General features: G+C 41.6%; 1 protein-coding gene and 1 long non-coding RNA gene across 4 annotated transcripts in view; one reads left to right on the top strand and one right to left on the bottom strand.

Moving 5' to 3' along the window:
• Window positions 1-24,259, bottom strand: part of mib1 (MIB E3 ubiquitin protein ligase 1) — a 176,970-nt gene that overhangs the window by 125,770 nt on the left and 26,941 nt on the right. For both annotated transcript variants that reach the window (XM_067980727.1, XM_067980726.1), the window contains exons 4-9: window positions 18,600-18,704; window positions 13,410-13,476; window positions 8,155-8,359; window positions 7,847-8,030; window positions 3,053-3,197; window positions 110-243 (exon numbers count right to left, since the gene is read on the bottom strand). In XM_067980727.1, the coding sequence (XP_067836828.1) occupies window positions 110-243; window positions 3,053-3,197; window positions 7,847-8,030; window positions 8,155-8,359; window positions 13,410-13,476; window positions 18,600-18,704 (840 nt within the window). The remainder of the gene's footprint in view (window positions 1-109; window positions 244-3,052; window positions 3,198-7,846; window positions 8,031-8,154; window positions 8,360-13,409; window positions 13,477-18,599; window positions 18,705-24,259) is intronic.
• Window positions 1-24,259, top strand: part of LOC137317146 (uncharacterized) — a 51,262-nt gene that overhangs the window by 11,748 nt on the left and 15,255 nt on the right. The window contains exon 3 of one of the 2 annotated variants that reach the window (XR_010961636.1): window positions 7,849-8,464. The exons of the other annotated variant lie outside the window; for it this stretch is intronic. This is a non-coding gene — a long non-coding RNA (uncharacterized lncRNA). Of the gene's footprint in view, window positions 1-7,848; window positions 8,465-24,259 lie in introns of those variants that run through there. 2 annotated transcript variants of the gene reach the window in all.

Below are 24,259 nucleotides of genomic sequence, written 5' to 3'. Positions count from 1 at the left end.
ATATCTGCCTCAGAATTTTTTTTTCCTCTGTCCCAACTGTCACAAAATAAAAAATAAATATATTAGCAGGTTTGCACAAAGGAGTAAGATGTGTACTCAAAAGACTCACATCAACATCTGGTCGTCCCAATATTTCTTCCACTTTCGCAACATCACCATTAGCAGCAGCTTTAACGAGTTCTTCATTGATGTCTCCAGACTCCTGCGTTTCAAATAGTTTTTTCAACAGTTGGGACAGACGCTCTGATAAAACAAAAATTTGTAGACAGAACACGTTAAGCCTCCAATCCAACAAAGCATAAAACTTTTTTCCTTAATTTTTTAAATAACTAATTCATTCCCATGGAATTGCTCAAGAGCTGAGAAGCAGAGGCTCAGGAGTGAGCAGGACTGCAATGTCAAGGCAGGGCAGGAAGTGAATGTTAACCAAGGGCCTAGATCGATGAGAGATCATTAGGTGCAAGGACAGTGTCAGATGTAAGATGGGAAGACAGTAGCAACTAAGTGACAACGTCCATCGCACTGGAGCCGCGGGAAGTGAGAAGCAAGGGCAGCAAGTAGTACTGGAAGTCTTAGGGTTAGAAATTTATTGGCAGGTATTGGAGATAAATTATGACTTCCTGCTTGTTTTTGTGGTATGTGCAGATTAAAGCACCAATCTGTAATGCTGGCTGAAAGGGAGCTCTAATTTTTTTTGTCTAGTTTCTGATTGCTTTCCACAGCAAACACTCTGAATCAATCAACCACAAAGGAAAGCTCAATTTCTATTCCCCAATAGGTAACAAGGAGGATCGATGAGGGTAATGCGTTTGATGTAGTGTACATGGATTTTAGCAAGGCTTTTGACAAGGTCCCACATGGCAGACTGGTCAAAAAAGTAAAAGCCCATGGGATCCAAGGGAAATTAGCAAATTGGATCCAAAATTGGCTCAGTGGCAGAAAGCAAAGGGTAATTGTTGAAGGGTGTTTTTGTGACTGGAAGGCTGTTTCCAGTGGGGTCCCGCAAGGCTCAGTAGTAGATCCCTTACTTTTTGGACTTGAATGTGGGGGGGCTTGATTAAAAAGTTTGCAGATGATACAAAAATTAGCCGTGTGGTTGATAGTGAGGAAGAAAGCTGTAGACTGCAGGAAGATATCAATGAACTGGTCAGGTGGGCAGAAAAGTGGCAAATGGAATTCAATCCGGAGAAGTGAGGTAATGCATTTGGGGAGGGCAAACAAGATAAGGAATACACAATAAATGGGAGGATACTGAGAGGTGTAGAGGAACAAGGGGACCTTGGAGTGCATGTCCACAGATCCCTGAAGGTAGCAGGACAGGTAGATAAGGTGGTTAAAAAGGCATACCAGATACTTTCCTTTATTAGCCGAGGCATAGAATATAAGAGCAGGGAGGTTATGCTAGAACTGAATAAAACATTGGTTAAGCCACAGCTTGAGTACTGCGTACAGTCCTGGTTACATTACAGGAAAGATGGTACAGAGGAGATTTACGAGGATGTTGCCAGGGCTGGAGAATTTTAGCTATGTGAAAAGATTGGATAGGCTGGGGTTGTTTTCTTTGGAACAAAGGAGGCTGAGGGGAGATTTAATTGAGGAGTATAAAATTACGAGGGGCCTAGATAGAGTGGATAGGGAGGACCTATTTCCCTTAGCAGAGGGGTCAGTGACCAGGGGGCATAAATTTAAAGTAATTGGTAGAAGGATTAGATGGGAGTTGAGGAGAAATTTTTTCACCAGAGGGTGGTGGGTGTCTGGAACCCACTGCTAGAAGGGGTGGTAGAGGCAGAAACCCTCAACTCATTTAAAAAGTACTAGGAGGTGCACGTGAAGTGCCGTAACCTAAAGGGCTACGGACCAAATGCTGGAAAGTGGGATTAAGCTGGATAGCTCTTTTTCGGCCGGTACGGACACGATGGGCCGAATGGCCTCCTTCTGTGCCATAACTTTCTAATAAAAAGGAACTGGTTCAATGTTTCTGGTGTGAAAAGGCATCAATTACAAAACTGATACATAAGCTGAACAAGCAGAGTCTCTACATATGCACTCCAGTCACATTATGGGGAGACCCCTTAATTTAGATATTTTTCAGGGGCCTAATAAACTTTGCATTCAACTTATGTGCATTCTCCCAGCACCCTCCATGCCCAGTTACCTAGGGAGCAAGGGTCCAATGCAGGACTGTTCTCAAGTCACGCCTGGCAACCTTTGGCACCTTTCTTACTCTTTGCTTCCATCAGACTCCTCTCACCTGTCCTTTGCTCTTACTTGCCATCACTGGTCGGCTGCTCAGCAGCCAGTGCTCGGCACTTTCTGGCTCTTCGCCTCTATCAATCCCTTCCCGCCATTCTCAACATCCCACCCCAGGTGTCGGCCACTCACCAGCACATTCTCGGCCATCAGCCTGCTCCATACAGGCCGGTGACATTTCAGGCCTGGACCTCCTTATTTTGCTGTCCCACTATTTTCTCCTTACATCCAAGGCCTGCATTTCTCAGTCTGAGGGGTCATTTTCACTTTTTAATAGCAGTTCAACATGCACTAAAATTTAAATAGAGTGAAGGGAAATAGGTTGTTCGGGGGCTGGGGATATTAAGGGGCAGAGTGGAATGCTAAATAGGCAAAAGAGGCACTGTCAAATGTTAGGGAGGTGCAGTAGTAAAGAGAGATTTTAGGGGTAATACAGAAACTGATGCTAGTTATATTGCACCAATATTTTTCGAGTTACGTGAACTATGAGCTGCAATGATAATGCACACTCATTGCTCTGGAGCGGAGGGGCAGGGTGAGCTGCACATGCACATACTGAAATGCATGTACGGAACACTGCTTACAAACATTTAACTGTTGGTGACATTGTCAATGATTAAAACAAAATTAAGCAAACCATTTCTTGGAAGTGTTCTCATTTTCACTGATGCTGAATTGCAGGGACAGCAATAAACTGCCCTTTCAGCACCAGTGATCAACACCGACATAGTATAACTGTGGTATACAACAAGGAAACATGAAGAAAAAGACGAACACCACTTGTTCAGAAGCTGATATGTACCACCAGATGCATTGCTCACTGCAGATCCAGCTGATGCCACCTTAGTAACAGCTGCAGGGTTGTATGTCCAAGATGTACCACAAACCTCTACTTTCAGATCACTGTCAGAGTAAATCTGTTGGACGCGCCCAACTTTCCCCAAAGTCTGTGTATTAAAACAAAATTGTTTAACAGTTTAGACAATAAGCTAGTAGCATTGGGTGGTGGAACAATTTCATTATTTTCAATACTGTACTTAATTTGCACTTGTACCCTATAGCAGCCAAATTTGGCAATGGAGCACTTTACTTTCAAAGCATCCTGGTCAGATTGGTGTATTTCTCATTCTCATATCCAAGCTCTACAATGATGTGACAAGATTTCAAAACTACAGTTGGCTTAAGCTGTTACAAGGTCATATACATATCACTATTTCCGTGCGACATATTTTCCAAAAAGATTATGAACATATGACTGAGAACGAACCCAGTCATGTACTCATTTTACCCTGATATTAATGTTTTAACCTCATTACTCTCAAAGTGCTTTTCAAATTTTAGCTGATGTTCACGAGCGTCTAACTAGTTTGACCAAATTTATACAGAAAAACGATAAAGGATTGAAGATAGTTTTTCCGTTCTTGCTCTTCTCTTTTTCATAGCATATTGTAAAGCCTTCCTCTCCTTATAAAAAAATCAGAACCCCTTCTATAGTGGAATAGTATTTCTTCAGAGTATTTTTACTTTTCAATGCTCTGAATTCAGAATTGTTCCTTCTTTCTGGATACTTCACAGCATTTATAATAGATCAGAAACTTGTAAATGTTATATGGACACATTTGCTGCAGTTCCCCTATAGTATATTAAATGCAGAAGGTAGTACAATCACCACAAGTCCTTGCAACATTTTGACAGTTTTCAAAAGCACAACTTTTTCTGCTGCAGCCACACAACTCAGGAAGTAAGAGCATAGTTCTAGAAACATGGAAATGGAGTGCAAATAGCAAAAACAACAGAGGGAGAAAGGAGCAAAACTGCAAGGAATAAAAGAGCAACTGAGTAGCAGACTGGATTCCCAATAAGAGGGCAGCTGTCCTCTAAACACTTAAATTGAGTACATGTTTGACAGCACACTGGATTTATACTCCATGCGGTGTCAAACTGAAGCAGTGAAAGTCTACTCCTTCTAAGGAGCACCTTTCCTTTTTATTCCAGATTCAGGTCAGGCCCCGACACAGAGTTTACACTGCCAGTTCAGCATAAGAACATAAGAAATAGGAGCAGAAGACCATAAGGCCTCTTGAGTCTGCTCCGCCATTCAATACAATCATGGCTGATCTTTGACCTCAAATACACTTTCCCGCCCTATCCCCATTTCCCTTGATGTTCTATCAATCTCCGTCTTGTATATACTCAATGACTGAGCATCCACAGCCCTCTGGGATAGCGAATTCCGAAGATTCACAACCCTCTGAGTGAAGAAATTTCTCCTCGGTCCTAAATGGCCGACCCCTTATCTTGAGACTATGATCCCTAATTCTAGACTTTCCAGCCAGGGGAAACAACCTCTCTGCATCTACTCTGTCAAGCCCTTTAAGATTTTAAACATCTCAATGAGATCACCTCTCATTCTTCTAAACTCGAGAATATAGGCCCATTTTACACAATCTCTCCGATAGGACAACCCTCTCATGCCAGGAATCAATCTAGTGAACCTTCGTTGCACCCCCTCTAAGTATATCTAAGTAAGAATACCAAAACTGTACACAGTACTCCAGGTGTGGCCTCACCAGAGCCTTATATTACTGCAGCAAGACCTCCTTACTCTTCTACTCCAACCCCCTTGCAATAAAGGCTAACATACTATTTGCTTTCCTAATTGCTTTCTGTACCTGCACGTTAACTTTCTGTGATTCGTGTACCAGGATACCGAAATCCCTCTGGCTACTGACATTTTTTTTATTTTTTTTTTTAAGTCTTTCACCTTTTAAAAAATATTCTGCTTTTCTATTTTTCCTACCAAAGTGGATAATTTCACATTTCCCCACATTACATTCCATCTGCCACCTTTTTGCCCACTTAACCTGTCTATCTCCTTTTGCAGACTCTTTGCATCCTCCTCACAGCTTACCTTCCCACCTAGCTTTGTATCGTCAGCATACATTGCACTGGATTCCTTCATCTAAGTCATTGATATACATTGTAAACAGCTGAGGCCCAAGCACTGATCCTTGCAGCACCCGACCAGCTAAAACCTGCCAACACAAAAATAACCCGTTTATTCCTACTCTGTTTTCTGTCTGTTAGCCAATCCTCAATCCATGCTAATATATTAATTCCAACCCCATGAGCCCTTATCTTGTGTAACAACCTTCTGTGTGGCACCTTATTGAATGCCTTTTGAAAGGCATTCCACTGATTCCCCTTCATCTACGTTGCTAGTTACACCCTCAAAAATCTTCAATAGATTTGCCAAACACGATTTCCCCTTCATAAAACCATGTTGACTCTGCCTAATCAGATTATGATTTTCTAAGAGCCCTGTTACTACGTCCTTAATAATAGATTCTAGCATTTTCCCTACTACTGAATGTCAGGCTAACTAGCCTTTAGTTCCCGGTTTTCTCTCTCCCTCCTTTCTTGAATAGCGGGGTAACATTTGCTACGTTCCAAACCACGGGGACCGTTTTGGAATCTAGGGGATTCTGGAAGATCAAAACCAATGCATTCACTTTCTCTGCAGCCACCTCTTTTAAAACCCTAGGATGTAGGCCATCAGATCTAGGGGATTTGTAGGCTTTTAGTCCCATTAATTTCTCCAGTACTTTTTCTTTACCAATCTTAATTACTTTAAGTTCCTCACTCTCATTAGACCCTTGGTTCCCCACAACCAAGGTATGTTTTTTGTGCCTTCTAATGTGAAATAGAAAATATTTCTTTAACATCTCTGCCATTTCCTTATTCCCCATTATAGTTTCTCCTGTCTCAGCCTCTAAGGGACCAACTTTTACTTCCCCTAATCGCTTCCTTTTTATATACCTATAGAAACTATCACATGTTGTTATATTTCTTGCTAATTTACTCTCATATTCTATTTTCTCCCTCTTTATCAATTGCTTCGTCATCATTTGGTGATTTCTAAAACCCTCCCAATCCTCAGGCTTACTACTCTTTTTGGCAACATTGTAAGCCTCTTCTTTTAATCTGATACTATCCTTAACTTCTCTAGTTAGCCACGTTGGATCACTTTTCCCATGGAGTTTTTATTCCTCAAGGGAATGTATATTTGTTGAGAATTATGAATTATTTCTTTAAATGTTTACCATTGCTTATCTACGGTCATATCTTTTAATCTAATTTCCCAGTCTACTTTAGCCAACTCGCCCCTCATACCAATGTAATTGGCTTTGTTTAAGTCCGAAACGAGGGTCTTAAATTTAACTACATCACTCTCAAACTCAATATGAAATTCTATCATATTATGATCACTCTGCCCCAGAGGGTCCTTAACTCTAAGATTACTAATTAACACTGTCTCATTATGCAATACTAGATCTAAAATAGCCTGTTCCTCAACAAATTGTTCTAGAAAACTGTCTTGAATGCATTCCATGAACTTGTCCTCCAAACTACTTTTGCCAATTTGATTTGCCCAGTCTATACCAAGATTAAAGTTGCCCACGATTATTGCATTACCCTTGTTACATGCTCCTCTAATTACGTGATTTATACTCTGACCAACGCTATAAGTACTGTTGGGGGGCTTATAAACTACTCCCACCAGTGTTTTCTGTCCCTTGTTATTTCTTAGCTCCACCCATACTGATTCTACATCCTGATTTTCTAAGCTAAGGTCCTTTCTTACTACTGTCTTTATCTCATCCTTTATTATCAGGGTTACCCACCCCCCCAACCCCACCTTTTCCATTTTGCCTATCTTTCTAAAAGTCAAGTACCCTGGAATATTTAGTTCCCAACCTTGGTCACCCTGCAACCACGTCTCAGTAATGACAACTAGATCAAACCCATTTATCTCTATTTATACCATTAATTCATCTATCTTGTTACGAATGCTTCAAGCATTCAGATATAGCACCTTTAATTTTAACTTTTTACTATTTTTCCCTGATTTGATCTTAGTCACCAATGCCCTATTACCTTTGTTAAACTCTTTGTCCCTTCCTAACACGGCTTGTTTTTAATCCAAATCGCTACTCTGCTATACAGCCTTGACTTTTCTCTTTAGACTTACAAATTTACCCTTACCTGAGCCCTCCCCCCAACTCTTATTAGTTTAAAGCTCTATCTACCGCCCTAGTTATTCGATTCGCCAGGACACTGGTCCCAGCTCCGTTTAAGTGGAGCCCGTCCTAACGGATCAGCTCCCTTTTTCCCCAGTACTGGTGCCAGTGCCCCATGAATTGAAAGCCCTGCTTCCCAAACCACCCTTTCAGCCACACAGTTAACCATCTAATCTGTTTGACCCTACGCCAATTTGTGCGTGGCTCAGGTAGTAATCCAGAGATTATTACCTTTGAGATTCTGCTTTTTAATTTGGACCCTAGCTCCTCAAACTCCCTCAGCAGAACCTCATTCCTAGTTCTACCTATGTCATTGGTTCCTACGTGGACCACAACAACTGAATCCTCTCCCTCCTTCTCCAAGTTCTTCTCCAGCCGCGAAGAGATGTCCTTAACCCTGGCACCGGGCAGGCAACATAGCATCTGTGCAAAACTGAAATTGCTCCACCACTGACAGTAAAATGGCAATGTAAATGCAATCTAAAATGTAGCTAAGAAAAGTAATTTCTACTTACAGGGAGCATAGCTTCAGCCCATTCTCCATGACCTCGCTGAAGAAGCTTGATTCTCTCCAAGTCATAACAGATTTGAACCAGGTCACCAACATTAAACTGTGACGATCCACCTTCCGCTCCCTGAACTGCCTCTCCACTTCTAACCACATTAGCCTTTGTAAGAACTGCAGGATTGAATGTCCACCTATGGATATAAAAATACTCATTTAGAAGCTTAACTTCAAGAACCAAAGTGCTGTATGCTGAAGACCTGTTTGACATATTTCACTACCCGTGTGGTTTACTCTTCTGATACTTTTCCTACATACCTGTTGCCACTTGGATACTGTACTACAATGTCGTGATCTTCATCAATGCCACAGACTGTGCCAGTGGTGGTTAATGTCTCAAACATACCATCAGTCCAACCACCGTGCCCATGTTGCAACGACTGGACAATCTCTAGATCCAGATCAATATTTACAAGATCGCCAATCTGTAAACCACCAGGGTTCCGACTCCCATTTTGTTCACCTGGTGACATCATTTTTACAAGAAGAAAAATAAAGTATCAAAGGATCAGAGTACATACCAATACCTTGAAAAAAGTATATATTCATAGAGCAATGTCTCAAAATAAAACAAACTCAATCTTGTAATAGAAAATGGTCTCAACAATGAAATGTGCATCAATGCTGACACCTGGTGATCAAATTATTAACAAAATATTTTCATTCAAGCCCAGGAATATCACTGATCAAATTACTATTGGCAGTAGAAGATACTCAAGTGAATGGGTTAATAACCTTATAGTACAAAGTGATGTTGAATAGAATTGTATACAAGTGCATGTGCTTTTTAAGAAAAATTTGCACAACCTACAGAGCTAGTGTGGAAGCACTACATTAATTAGGCACCACGAAAACTGCAAAAGCAGCAAAATGGTTTAGCACAATTGGCAACCATTTTAGCTCTCCTATTTGTGAAACTACCTCATACTGTTAACAGGGTTATTTCACATCAGGACAAACCACCAAGTGTACAGCTAAACTAGTTATTAATTTGGACCGAAAGATCAGTAACTCAAACACCTTTTAGACTACTTTCTTTTTGCCAAGTACTTAATAATGGGATTTAAACAGAAGGAAAAAGCTGCAGTGTGGTTGTTTGTCACAAGAGGCTGATATGCAATGTACCACCTAAAGAGACTTAGTTACTACTTAAGTAAATGGTAATGCTAAGGGCAACTGCTTGCTGTTTAATTTGCACCCACATTTCCCCAAAAATACCAAAGGTAACCTCAAAGAGATACCCTCACCCTTTCAGTCTTAGAGACCCATTTGAGGCTTCCGATCTCCTAAGCTGCTCCAGTGATACTGGTTAAAAGCATGTCTTAAAACTGCTCCATTAATTTAAATAGGAGCTATAGATGTGAGCCACCCAGCACACCGAAGTCATCCAAATCTATAAAGAAAACCCTGCCAGCTAAATATGCAACTGTTTTGTTCCTCTCTTCAGCTTATTTCTATGTAGAAGAATCGCCTTTCATACAGGAGTATTGTGCTGAGGGTGGGTGGGGGGGGGGGGGGGGGGGGGAAGACAATTGAATTCCTGGTAAATTTCCAATTTTAATAAAGCTATTACCAGCATCCCTATGGAAACTGGGCACAGCGCAAGAAAGGTTAATTTCAAAAGACACATACTGAAGTCAAAAACAGGGAAGGAAAGACTTAAATTTGCCCGCTAGTAAAATGCATCCTTGGATAAATAAGAAGCTTCTCCACTTATTGCGGAATTCTCACGGCATTACCATTAATACTTGCCAATCATCTCCTTGTGGTGTCTCAAAGTATAATTACCTGATAAGTAACGGTTTAGCACTGAACTTATGCCCATTAGGAAATGCACAAAATTTCACTTTTTTTATTCATTCTCTGGATGTGAGCATCGCTGGCAAAGCCAGCATTTATTGCCCATCCGTAGTTGCCCTTGGGAAGGTGGTGGCAAGCCTTCTTTTTGAACCACTGCAGTCTATATGGTGAAGGTACTCCCACAGTGCTGTTAGGTAGGGAGTTCCAGGATTTTGACCTAGCAACAATTAAGGAACGGCGATATACGGCCACGTCAGGATTGCGTGTGGTTTGGAGGGGAACTTGGAGGTGATGGTGTTCCCAGGTACCTACTGCCCTTGTCCTTCTAGGTGGTGGAGTTGTGGGTTTGAGAGGTGCTGCCGAAGACTTAGCGAGTTGCTGCAGTGCATCCTCTAGATAGTACACACTGCAGCCACTGTGCGCCAATGGTGGAGGCGGTGATTGTTTAAGGCAGTGGATGGGGTACCAATCAAGCAGACTGCTTTGTCCGGATACAATCCCCACCGCTTAGAGCGGGCACGTTCGTGCGAATGCGATTTGCCCACTATACGCAATTGCCAGTATAATGTGGTAGCGTTAATAAAATTAAAAATCATACTGTTCAAAAGTAATTTTGTTGTGTGAAGTGCCTTGACTTTTTGACCTGATGGGTTGCTATGTCGATGCAGTTGTTCTTTTAGTCATTAATGAAATGGGTTTGCAATATGCCTTACACTTTGTCTAGTTTTAAGATTTTGTAGATGTTGCTATTCCGGTCATAACAAATTTTCTGTTTAGATGCTTGTTTAAAAGAAAAGACATGAAATGTATTTTTGTGTCTGGCATAAATAAAATTACAAGTGTTGTATTACTGCTATAATATCCCCACAATATCAACATGTCTGATTTTCTTTCACTAGCTTATGAAAGACTGCTGGAGTAAATTGAACTTAATTTTTTTTTTAAAAAACAATCTATATATAATTCATAAGAAAAATTTGGAGGCAGTGTTCGGGGATACTAAACCTGCATTTTAAATTGTAGCCTAAGGGTAGTGAAGTCTGCCTCAATAAGGCTCTTTTATTACAATAAGTGCAGGAGGTGCTATTTACTTATGCTTGTTCTTGCATTCTGTGCATCTTAAAGAGGTGCAAATAGTGAGTAAACACAGAAGTTTCTGCCGAAATAAATGGAGCACTTAAGACGCTAAAACCGGCAACTTTGAAATTAACGTTAATGCAAATGGATAATGGTTATCACTTTTTTCACCGATGTAAGCGACTGCCCATTTTAAACCTGGATATTTTAAGTGGTGGGGCTGCAGCGTTCAGCTTCTTGAGTGTTGTTGGAGCTGCACCCATCCAGGCTGTGGAGAGTATTCTATCACACTCCCAACTTGTGCCTTGCAGGCAGTAAAAAGGCTTTGGGGAGTCAGGTGGTGAGCCACTCCCCGCAGAATAACCAGCATCTGACCTGCTCTAGTAGCCATGGAACATGTGTGACTGGTCCATTTCAATTTCTGATCATAGTAACCCCCAGGATGTTGGTGGTGGGGAACTCAGTGATGCTGAGGGGAGGCGGGTATGCTCTCTCTTGTTGGAGATGGTCATTGCCTGACACTTGTGTGGTTCTAATGTTACTTATCAGCCCAAGCCTGGATGTTGTCCAGGTCTTACTGCTTGCGGGCATGAACTGCTTCATTATCCAAGGGGTTGCAAATGGGGCTGAACACTTTGCCATCATCAGCGAACAGCCCCATTTCTGACTTTATGAAGGGAAGGTCACTGATGAAGCAGCTAAAGATAGTTGGACCTAGGACACTGCTCTGAGAAACTCCTGCAGCTATGTCCTGGGGCTGAGATAATTGGCCTCCAATGGCCACAACCATCTTCCTTTGTTCCAAGTATGACTCCAGCCATTGGAGAGCTTTCCCTCCAATCTCCATTGACTTCGGTTTTACAAGGACTCCTTGGTGCCACACTCTGTCAAATGCTGCCTAGATGTCAAAGGCAAGCACTCTTGCCTCAACTCTGGAATTTAGCTAGTGTCCACGTTTGGACTAAGACTGTAATGCGATCTGCAGCCAAGTTGTTTTGGCAGAACCCAAACTAAGCATCAGTGAGCAGCTTATTGATGAGTAAGTGTCGTTTGATAACATTGTTGACCACTCCTTCCATCACTTTGCTGATGATTCAGAGTAGGTTGATGGGGCGGTAATTGGCCGGATTGGATTTGTCCTGATTTTTGTGGACAGGACATACTTGTCGTTATTGTTGGGTAGATGCCGGTGTTGTAGCTGTACTGGAACAGCATAGCTAAGGGTACGGCTAGTTCTGGAGCACAGTTCTTCAGCATTATAGGCGGGATATTGTCGGGCCCCATAGACTTTGCTGTGTCCAGTGCATTCAGTCATTTCTTTATGTCACACAGAGTCAATCAGATTACCTGAAGACTGGCATTTGTGATGGTGGGAATCTCAGGAGGTGACAGAGGAGGATCATCCATTCGATACCTCTAGCTGAAAATGGTTACAAACACTTCAGCCTCTTTTTTTGCACTCACATGCTGAGCTCTGCTATCTTTGTGGATGGGGAGGTTCATGGAGCCTCCTCCTCCCATTAGCTGCTCAATTTTCGACCAACATTCGATATGGCAGGACTGCAGAGCTATGACCAGATCTGTTGGTTGTGGGATCACTTAGCTCTGTCCCTAGCATGCTGTTTCTGCTGTTAAGCATGCATGTAGTCTTGTAATATAGCTTCACCTAGTTATACCTCATTTTCAGGTAAGCCTGGTGTTGCTCCTGGCATGCTCTTCTACACTCCTCATTTAACCAGTGTTAGTCATCTGACTTGATGGTGATGGAGAAGTGAAGGATATGCTGGGCCATGAGGTTACAGACTGTGGTGGAATACAATTCTGCTGCTGCTGATGGTCTACAACGCTTCACGGATGCCCAGTTTTGAGTTGCTAGGTCTGTTCTTAATCTATCCCACTTAGCTCAGTGGTAGTGACACGACATGATGGAGGGTGTCCTCAGTGTGAAGACGGGTCTCGTTCTCCACAAGGACTGTACGGTGGTCACTTCTATCAACAGTGTTACAGACAGGTGTATCTGCGACAAGTAGATTGGTGAGGACGAGCTCAAATAGGACAATCATCATCTAAGGTTTTCATCCAATTCATCTGTACTGGATATAAATCCATTGGTTCTTTCTGGAGGTGGCACAGTTACTTAACCGCCGCCGGCACTCGGCATTGACTAGGTCCGGGTAGTACCATCTATTGTTATTACAATAGCAGGTTTTAATACCTGACCTCCAGAAAGTACCAATGGCTTCAGGCAGATGAGCGGCTGCAGGAGGGTGGTGGAACCCTTGATGGAGGAAGTGCCATCAAAAGGTGACGAGCTAATCCTTGAATTGGCCAAAAGCATCTATAACCTGCAAGCCATGATGCATCTGCAGTACATAAGTCAATGAAAGAGCAACCATGGACAGTTCAAAACACAACACCAAGGTTCAGGCCCCTGCCTTAAGAATTAAGATCATGCATGAAGAACAGAGGTGTGGAGCACAGTCATAGGAGCGCAGAAGATTGGCAACTGATGATGGTGGATATAAACCCAGATCCCAGGGGTTAAAAAGTCAGCATACTAAACCACTATGCTGTGCATTCATTCAATTTGCTTGAGTTTTGAGTCCTTCTTATGAAAAATGCCTGTAGTTACATACCTAGCACAGGACAATGATCTCTGTAAAAGGAACCTCCTTTTGCATCCTGGACACATTTCAAGTCAGACTGGTTAAAAGGGAGAAAAAAAATCATATTAATGCTCTTAAATTATATACCTATCATACACAGACACACAAAACAGGTTAAAAATGAAGGTTTCACTCTCCCACCCTAGTTAATAGTAAAATAAAAAGCAGAACTTCCCAGATGGGGCTCAGGGGCTTCATCCTGTATGTGGCTAGGCAAAACAGACCATATAAGCTCCAGGTTCAATTACTGCTCAGTGTTGACTTAGCTGATCTCAGGTACTGTAACAGTACGGGCACTACAATTGCACTTGGCCAGGGTTAAGGAAGGAGGGAAAGCAGAAAAACACAGCAATGGCTTTCAATTATCCAATGATCCAGTTCGAATTGCATGAATGTGGATGTTGGGTTAGGGCTTGTTCAGGCTTGGCTCTGATGCCCTACACAGTCGAATAGACAATCAAGGCTCACACAATTAATAAACGTCCCCAGGACAAGGCACCAAAAGTGATTAAAGCTCCTGCAACCTTCACCATGGGTATAGTGGTGTAATAGTTATGTTACTGGACTAGTAATCCAGAGGCCTCAACTAATAATCAAGAGAGCACGAGTTCAAAATCCCACCAAAGCAGTTTGAGATTTTGAGCTCTTTTAAAAACAATCTGGAAATAAAAAGCTGGTTTCAGTAAAAATGACCATGGAGCTGTCGGATTGTCGTAAAAACCCAACTGGTTCACTGATGTCCTTTAGGGAAGGAAACCTGCCATCTTTATCCAGTCCGGCCTACACGTGACTTCAGTCCCACACCAACACAGTTGACTCATTACTGCCATTTGTTTGAAACCGCTTGCAGCGGTTCAAGGCGATGGCCCACCGTCACCTTCTATGGGCAACTAGGGATAGGCAATAAATGGCAGCCTTGCCAATGACGCCCAAACCCTGAGAATAATTTTTTTTAAACTTAGCAATGTCAACAATGTCAAGAAAATAAGGAAGGAAATGATCAGGAAAAGTGAAGGAAATAAGACCGAAATAATAGTGGGAAAATATTTGCTCTCCTTCTCCACCAAGATGGATTGACTGCAACAGAACTTTTCTTCCAAACAAGCGACCTCAGGCAAAGCTTCTCCGTACAGCTCAAAACTTTCAATAAACAGCCACAGAATGTTGTTTCCATGTCGCAGCTTTGGAATGCAAAGTATCCACCTAGCCATTTTCTAGTGAGAATTTAAAATGTAGCCCTAAATTCACTTCAAACCATGTATGAAGTAAATGCCATTCCTTTAAAATTTTGAGAAGAATGAAGTTTTAACATTTATTTGTTACTTTATTTAGTAGTCTGGGTTTATTAGAGTATGCTGGGTTGACTCTCTGACATTGTGTTTTTACCTTGAATAAACATCACTGAATGCCAACACATGTTTCTCCTGCAATCAAAAGCACTTATCAAAATAAATGGAACAATCGCCACACAGCGGAACAATAGAGAACCACTTTTCCCCGGGCCTTAAATTCTGCGATTGGAATAACAAACCCCTTCTGCGTCCTGCTAAACACCATTCAGTGTTCTGCTTCTTGACACATAGCACCAGTGTCAGTCTCCAACCTCGCTACCTACAATTACAGAGATATAAAGAACAGCAAAGGAAGACAAAAAAGATAGTAAGAGCTACAAAAAGGGAATACGAAAAGAAACTTGCAAGGGTTATCAAGATTAACACAAAGTTTTTACAATTATATTAGAAGAAAAAGGGTAGTCAAGGGTAATGTGGACTCTTTAAAAACAGATACAGGTAATATTGCAAATGAAAATAAGGAAATGGCAGACTTGTTGAATAATTACTGTGTGTCAGTCTTTACAGTAGAGGAAGAGGATATACCTGACATTCCAGGGAAACTAATAATGAATTAAGGACTGGAACTCATTAAAGTTAACATAAGCAAAAAAACAGTATTAGAAAAAATAATGGCACCAAAGACTGACAAATCCCCAAGACCTGATGGTTTCCACCCCAGGGTTTTAACGGAAATAAGTGAGGAAATTGCAGATGCTTTAGCCATAATTTTCCAAAGTTCTTTCAATTCAAGAATTGTCCCTTTAGATTGGAAAATTGCAAAATGTAACTCCATTATGTAAGAAAGGTGAGAGACAGAAACCAGGATATTATAGACCTGTTAGTCGAACATCTGTTGTGGGGAAGTTATTGGAATTTATAATTAAGGACAGCATGACTGAGCACATAGAGAAACTTGAGCTGATTAGAGAGAGCCAACATGGATTTGTAAAGGGTAGGTCATGTCTAATGAACCTAACTGAATTTTTTGAGGAAGTAACTAAAGTAGTAGAGAGGGGAATGTCTATGGATGTAGTTTATATGGACTTCCTGAAGGCATTCAATAAGGTTCCACTTAAGAGACTGTTAGCTAAAATTAAAGCTCATGGAATTGAAGGCAAATTATTGACCAGGTTAGGAGATTGGTTAGGCGGAAGAAGACAGCGTTTAGGGATAATGGGTATGTACTCCAATTGGAAGGAAGTGACTAGTGGTGTCCCACAAAGGTCTGTGCTGGGGCCTCAACTATTCACTATATTTATTAATGACTTAGATAACACAAGAGAGCGCCATATATCCAGGTTTACAAATGACACAAAGTTTGGTGGCATAGTAAGTAGTGTGGACAGGAGCATAAAATTACAAAGAGACATTGATAGATTAAGTGAGTGGGCAAAACTGTGGCAGATGGATTTCAATGCAGGTATTGGTGAGGTCATCCATTTTGGACCAAAAAAGGATAGATCCAAGTATTTTTTATGGTGAAAAGCTAGGAACAGTAGAGGTCCGAAGAGATTTAGGGGTCCATGTACACAGATCACTAAAATGTAGTGGTCAGGTACAAAAATAGTGAAAAAGGCTAATGGAATATTAGCCTTTATATCGAGAGGGCTAGAATATAAAGGAGAGGAAGTTTTGCTACAGCTATACAAAGCCCTGGTAAGACCACGTCTGGAGTACAGTTCTGGGCACTGCACCTTAGAGAGGGCATATTGGCCTTGGAAGGAGTGCAGTGCAGATTCACCAGAATGTTACCATGGCTCTAAAGATTAAATTATGAGGAGAGTACATAAACTAGGCTTTTATTCCCTGGAGTATAGACGATTAAGGGGTGATTTGATTGGAGTTTTTAGGATTTTGAAAGGAATTGATATGGTAAGATAGAGAGAAACCTTTTCCGCTGGTGGGGGGATCTAGGACAAGGAGACATAACCTTAAAATCAGAGCCAGGTCTTTCAGGAGAGAAGTTAGGAAACTCTTCCTCACACAAAGGATGGCAGAAGTGTGGAACGCTCAACCACAAAAAGCAGATGCTTGCTCAATTAATAATTTTAAATCTGAGAGCGATAGATTTTTGCTAGCCCAGGGTAGTAAGGGATATGGAGTCAAGGCGCGTGGATGGAGTTAGGGTACAGATCAGCCATGATCTCAGTGAATGGCAGAACAGGCTCGAGGGGGCTGAATGGCCTACTCTTGTTGCTAATTATTCTCAGCCGGGTATCTATCACATCTAAACCTTCCCGGAGACATGAAGGGGGTGGGGGGCTCCATTTGACTGATCACCAGAAAGCATAGGCAAGATCAAGACTGGCATGAATCCACAATTCCATACTGCCACCACACCTCACCGATGCACTAATCAACCTCAGAATATAAGCAATATTAGGAGTCAGATTTTTGTTTTTCTTCTTGCCTATGAGATGAGAAACAGTTTAAAACTGCAAGAATGGGAGACCTGAAATACACAATAAATTGAAATAAGACAAACAGCATGTGTGTAATTAATCTCAAGCAAATTAATCCAGAACTAAAATAATGTACATTATAAGTTATATTCTAAAGTTTTGCTTGATTACCTCTTGAGGCAGAGAAAAGCTTCCTTCAAAACAATAAATAAATGAGTTGGGGTTCATGAAGGAATGGGCTTGATGGACTGAATATTTGTTTCAATTTAAGAAAATGCCAATCAAGCCTGTGCTGCACTAAAAACTCTCAATTTTGTTGCTTTTAAAAAAAATTATTGCTTTTGTTCCAATCTCAGATAAGCACTTAAACCAATTTACTGATTCCTTTTATGCCACAATGAGATAATTTACCACAGAATAATGCAACATTCACATTGTGTTTTACAATGCACAACGTTGAAGGTGGCAGGGCAGGTTGAGAAAGCAGTTAAAAAGGCATATGGGATCCTGGGCTTTATAAATAGAGACATAGAGTACAAAAGCAAGGAAGTCACGCTGAACCTTTAAAAAACACTGGTTCGACCACAACTGGAGTATTGTGTCCAATTCTGAGCACCGCTCTTGAGGCATGATGTGAAGGCCTTACAGAGGGGTGCAGAAAAGATTTACTAGAATGATTCCAGGGATGAGGGACTTTAGTTACATGGATAGACTGGAGAAACTGGGGTTGTTCTCCTTGGAACAGAGAAGATTGAGAGATTTGATAGAGGTATTTAAAATCATGAAGGGTCTAGACAGTATAGAGAGATAAACTGTTCCCAATGGTGGAAGGGTCAAGAACCAGAGGACATAGATTTAAAGTGAATGGCAAAAGAAACAAAGGTGACATGAGGAAAAACTTTTTTACACAGCGAGTGGTTATGATCTGGAATGCATTGCATGAGAGGGTGGTAGAGGCAGATTCAATCGTGGCTTTCAAAAGGGAACTGGATATGTACTTGAAAGGAAAAAATTTGCAGGGCTATGGGGATAGGGCGGGGGAGTGGGACTAGCTGGATTACTCTTGCATTGAGCCGGCACAGACTCGATGGGCCAAATGGCCTCTTTCCATGCTGTAAACTTTCTATGATTCTGTTTGCTTGGTGTGTGCAAAGGAGTTCAAATATACAAACAGGAGATGGAAAATTTTAACTCTAAATTACAACTATAGAGTATAAACACAAACTTCATTCGTGATTTTTACGAAGACCAATTTTTGATTTGATCAATATGCACGATCCCATTCATTAATGAAGGCTGAATATTACTTTAGTACAGTGCCTTTTTAAGTGTCACATCACAGTCAACACTCTATATAGCACATGCTTAGAACACCCAAACTCTTCAACCAGAAAATGCATAATTGTAGTGCTGACCCTACTTACCATGCCCTCAAACCCCACTCTGTATAAGTTCTTGGCTCCATTGTCCCACAGAACATATGCTGCACTGTGAGGGCTAGAGGCACTCCAATCTTGGATTTCAGTCACCTAGAAAATAAGACAAACAGTCACATCCCTACAGTACTATTAAAACCATTATGCAGAGTTTCAATGTATAAATTGGAGGGGGAAGGACAAAAGGGGTGTAAAAGACTGGAAAATCACTTCAGGGTGGGGGGAAAACACCACAACTACATCGGTGGGGGAAACTGTGAAAATTCACGGGGGGGGGGGGGGGGCAGGATTACCATGGAAGGTGCTAGATGCAAGGAGGGGTTGTGTCAGTGGGAGAGCACAGAAAACTAGCTTGGGGTGCTGGCAAAGTGTCTCAGCAGGGGAGGTAGTGAAAAAGTGAAAGAACTACAACAGGAGAAATAAGGACTTTGACTGGGACGGGGTGTGGGATTCCTGTATGGAAAACAACGTCCTGGATTCTTTGTCTGAATATAAAGAATGCTGATGCTTACACAAATGTCTCTGCTTTTCAAAGGGATTTTCACACGTTCACCACCTATTTTCAGAATTACCTCAATGTGATGCTGTCTCCAAGAGTGATGGTGGCTGTCCAGAGCCAGTGGCAACAAGCTCACAGCCAGTCCAGCGACCAAGGGGAGGAAAGGGAACAAGCTCATTGCAGGCAGTGTAATTTTAAGAGAATTGCAAGATGGGGAGGAGGATGGTTTCGGCGGCAAGGGAAATGAGTTTGAGGCGTGGGCCGAAGGCAATGGCTTTGGTCTATTCAACGATTAACTGGAGGAAATGTCTGCTCATCCAGGACTGAATGTTAGATAAGCAGGCTGACAATACAGAAGCAGTGGAGGAGCTGAGACGGCTGGTGGTGAGGTAGAACTGGGTGTCCTCAGTGCACCTGTGGAACCTGACTTCATGTCTTTGGATGATATCACCGAGGGGCAGCATGCATATGAGAAATAGGAGGGAACCAAGGATGTATCCTGGGGGAACTCGAGATAACTGCGTAGGGGTGGGAAGAGAAAACACTGCAGGAGATTCTCTGGCTACGATTGGATAGGTAAGTGTGGAACGGGTGAAGGCAGTCCACTCAACTTGATAACGGAGGAGAGGTGTTGGATGAGGATGGCGTGATCATCCGTGTCATAGGATGCAGAGAGGTCAAGCAGCATGAGGAGGCATAATGCACCATGGTCACAGTCATAGAGGAAGTTATTTATGACTTTGATTAGGGCTGTTTTGGTGCTGTGGCAGGGTTGGAAACCTGATTGGAGAGCTTCAAACATGGAGTTTCGGGAAATCTAGGCACAGATTTGGGAGATGTAAACTCGTTCAAGGACTGAGGTCCATAAGAACTAGGAGCAGGCTCCACCATTAAATAAGACTGGCTGATCTATGACCTCAACTCCACTTTCCCACCCAATCCCCATTCCCCTTGATTCCCTAAGAGTCCAAAAATCTATCGACCTCACAACTGAGCATCCACAGCTCTCTGGGGTAGAGCATACCAAAGATTTATACCCCCGAGTGAAGAAATTCCTCCTCATCTCAGTCCTAAATGGCTGACCCCTTATCTTGAGACTATGACCCTGAGTTCTAGACTCTGCAGCTAGAGGAAACAGCCTCTCAGCATCTATCCTGTCAAGAAAGTGATGTTGGAGATGGGGAGGTAGTCTGCAAAGACAGAGGAGTCAAGAGTGGGCTTTTTGAGGACAGGGCTGATGATGGGGGAGGGACAGTACCTGAGGCGAGGGAACCATTTACAATGTCAGCTAGCATGGGTGCCAGTTTAGTGGGAATAGGGTCGAGAGAACAGGAGGTGGGTCTCATTGACAAGGTGAGCTCAGAGAGGGCTTGAGGAGAGATTGGAGAGAAACTAGAGAAAGATGCGGGACCAGGGCTAGGGCAGCTGAACGGATAGTCTTAATCTTAGTGACAAAGAAGTCCATAAGCTCCTTGCACTTTTTGCTGGAGGTGAGGGTGGAGGGGGCAGTGAGAGGGGTTTAAGGAGATAATTTGATTACTTGTCTTCCATCTAGTCTCAGGACAAAGGGATTTAAATATGTATTTTCTCAGCTTCCACAGATATTAAAATACGGGATATTTGCTACCGAGGGACTCGTATCTCATGCTCCATCAACAGATTCAATATGAGTGCTTTGGCTCTTTCTTGGGATCAGATTAATCTGCTCCTCCTGGACATGCTGAGAGACTTTATCTCCTCTACTGAATAACCTTACTTGATCACTTTTCAGAACAGACCAAGCAACTGTGTTAAGTGATTTATTCATTCATCCTTCACAAGTTTGCCCTCAAAACATTACGTAACAGGAGCAACAATTTCAGTTCCATGATTATGTTTGCATATTCAGCTAGTATGACAAATTTAACATCTCAAATAGATATTAAAAAGTAACAATCATATGATTCATGTGACAGACATGTCATACCCTCTTTAACGTGGGGGGGGGGGGCATGAAGAAGGGGTCTGGTATGGGGAAATTTAGAAATCTAATGAGAAAGTTAAGACAATAGAACAGTGTAGTGACTTGGGTGAAGATAAGCAGAGTGTGGCAGGAAGGGACAGAGAGTTTACCAATAATAATGCAACAACAAGAAAGGTCAAAGCAGGAAAAAAAATGGGAAAGAGTCAAAATTAAAGGCTCTTTATCTGAATGAACAGAGCATTCGTAACAAGATAAGATGAATTAATTGCACAAATAGAGATAAATGGGTTTGACCTAATAGCCATTACAGAGACATAGTTGCAAAATGACCAAGGTTGGGAACTAAATATTCCAGGGTACATGACATTTAGAAAGGACCGGCAGAATGGAAAAGGAGGGGGTGTAGCCCTAATAATAAAGGATGACGTAAGGACAGTGGTGAGAAAGGATGTTGGCTCGGAAGATCAGAAAGTAGAATCAGCATGGGTGGAAATAAGAAATAACAAAGGGCAGAAAACGCTGGTGGGAGTAGTTTATAGACCCCCAATAGTATCTATATCATTGGACTGAGTATTAACCGTGAAATAATAGGAGCTTGTAACAAAGATAATGCAGTAATCATGGGGGACTTAATCTGCATATAGACTAGGCAAATCAAATTGGTAATGGTAGTTTGGAAGACGAGTTCACAGAATGTATTCGAGACGTTTCCTAGAGCAATACATCAGGAAACTGACCAGGGAACAGGCTATTTTAGATCTTGCATTGTGTAATGAGATAGGGTTAATTAGTAATCGCACAGTAAAAGAACTTCAGGGGAAGAGCGATCATAATATATAGAATTTCATATCGAGTTTGAAAGTAACGTACTTAAGCCAGAAACTAGAGTCTTAAACTTAAATAAAGCCAATTACATAGGTATGAGGGGCAAGCTGTCAAAGGTAGATTGGGAAATTAAACTAAAGGGTTTGACAGTTGAAAAGCAATGGCAAATATTTAAAGAACTATTTCAATATTCTCAACAAATATACATTCCATTGAGAAATAAAAACTCCACAGGAAAAGTGATCCATTCGTGGCTAACTAAAGTTAAGGAGAGTATTAGATTGAATGAAGAGGCCTATAATGTTGCCAAGAAGAGTAATAAGGCTGGGGACTGGGAGAGTTTTAGAAACCAACAAAGGACGACCAAAAAATTGATAAAAAGGGAGAAAATAGAATATGAAAGTAAACAAGCAAGAATTATAAAATCGGATAAGAGCTTCTACGAGTATGTAAAAAGGAAGAGTACCAAAAGTAAACGTTGGTCCCTTAGAGGCTGAGACAGGAGAAATTATAATGGGGAAATCAGGAAATGGCAGAAATGTTAAACAAATATTTTGTATCTCGTCACAGTAGAAGATGCAAAAAGCATATCAAAAATAGTGGGGAATCAAGGGGTAAATGAAAGTGAGGAACTTATAGTAATTAATATCACTAGAGAAAAAGTACTGGACAAACTAATGGGACTAAAAGTCGACAAATCCTATGGACCTGATGGCCTACATCGGAGAGTTCTAAAAGAGGTGGCTGCAGAGATAGTGGATGCATTGGTTATGATTTTCCAAAATTCTCCAGATTCTGTAATGGTCCCAGTGGATTGGAGGGCAGCAAATGTTACCCCACTCTTCAAGAGAGGGAGAGAGAAAACAGCGAACTATAGGCCAGTTAGCCTGACATTAGTCATCGGGAAAATGCTGGAATCCATTATTAAGGAAGTGGTAACAGGGCACTTAGAAAATCATAATGTGATTAGGCAGAGTCAACATGATTTTATGAAAGGGAAATAGTGTTTGACAAACCTATTAAGAGTTTTTTGAGAATGTAACTAGCAGGGTAGATAAAGGAGAACCAGTGGATGTAGTTTATTTGGATTTTCAAAAGGCATTCGATAAGGTGCCACGTAAAAGATTGTTACCCCTAACCCCATGAGCCCTTACCTTGTGTAATATATTAGCATGGATAGAGGATTGGTTAAAGGACAGAAAACAGAGAGTAGGGATAAACAGGTCATTCTCAGGTTGGCAGGCTGTAACTAGTGGGGTGCCGCAAGGATCAATGCTTGAGCCTCAGCTATTTACAATCTATATTAATGACTTAGATGAAGGGACCAAGTGTAATGTATCCAAGTTTGCTGACTATACAAAGCTAGAAGGGAAAGTAAGCTGTGAGGAGGACGCAAAGAGTCTGCAAAGGGATATAGACAGCTTAAGTGAGTGGGCAAGAAGGTGGCAGGTAGAGTATAATGTGGCGAAATGTAAGGTTATTCACTTTGGTAGGAAGAATAGAAAAACAGAATATTTTTTAAAATGGTGAAAAACTATTAAATGTTGGTGTTCAGAGAGACTTGGGTGTCCTCGTACAAGAAACAAAAAGTTAGTATGCAGGTACAGCAGGCAATTAGGAAGCAAATGGAATGTTGGCCTTTATTGTAAGTGGGTTGGAGTACAAAAGTAAGGAAGTCTTACTACAATTGTACAGGACATTGGTGAGACCTCACCTGGAGTACTGTGTACAGTTTTGGTCTCCTTATCGAAGGAAGGAAATACTTGCCTTAGAGGCGGTGCAACAAAGGTTCACTAGATTAATTCCTGGGATGAGAGGGCTGTCCTATAAAGAGAGGTTGAGTAGAATGGGCCTATTCTCTCTGGAGTTTAGAAGAATGAGAGGTGATCTCATTGAAACATATAAGATTATGAGGCGGCTTGACAGGGTAGATGCTGAGAGATTGTTTCCCCTGGCTAGAGAGTCTAGAACTAGGGGGCACAATCGCAGGATATGGGGTCGGCCATTCAAGACTGAGATAGGGAGGAAATTCTTCATGCAGTGGGTTGTGAATCTTTGGAATTCTCTACCCCAGATGGCTGTGGATGCTGAGTCAATGAATATATTCAAGGCTGAGATAGTTAGATTTTTGGACTCTAGGGGAATCAAGGGATATGGGGATTGGCCAGGAAAGTGGAGTTGAGGTCAAAGATCAGCCATGATCTGATTGAATGGCGGAGCAGGCTCAAGGGGCCGTATGGCCAATCCTGTTCCTATTTCTTATGTTCTTATGTAATGTAAGCTGCACAATATGCTTAACATTTCTTGGGCAATAATTTTTTCAAGAAAATAAACCTAGTTAACTATGCTTAGATTTTTCAG

This window comes from Heptranchias perlo, chromosome 3, assembly GCF_035084215.1.
Source record: "Heptranchias perlo isolate sHepPer1 chromosome 3, sHepPer1.hap1, whole genome shotgun sequence".
Classification (NCBI taxonomy): Eukaryota; Metazoa; Chordata; class Chondrichthyes; order Hexanchiformes; family Hexanchidae; genus Heptranchias; species Heptranchias perlo.
The sequence above is the reverse complement of the archived record's forward strand: the minus strand, read 5'-3'. Positions and strand labels throughout refer to the sequence as shown.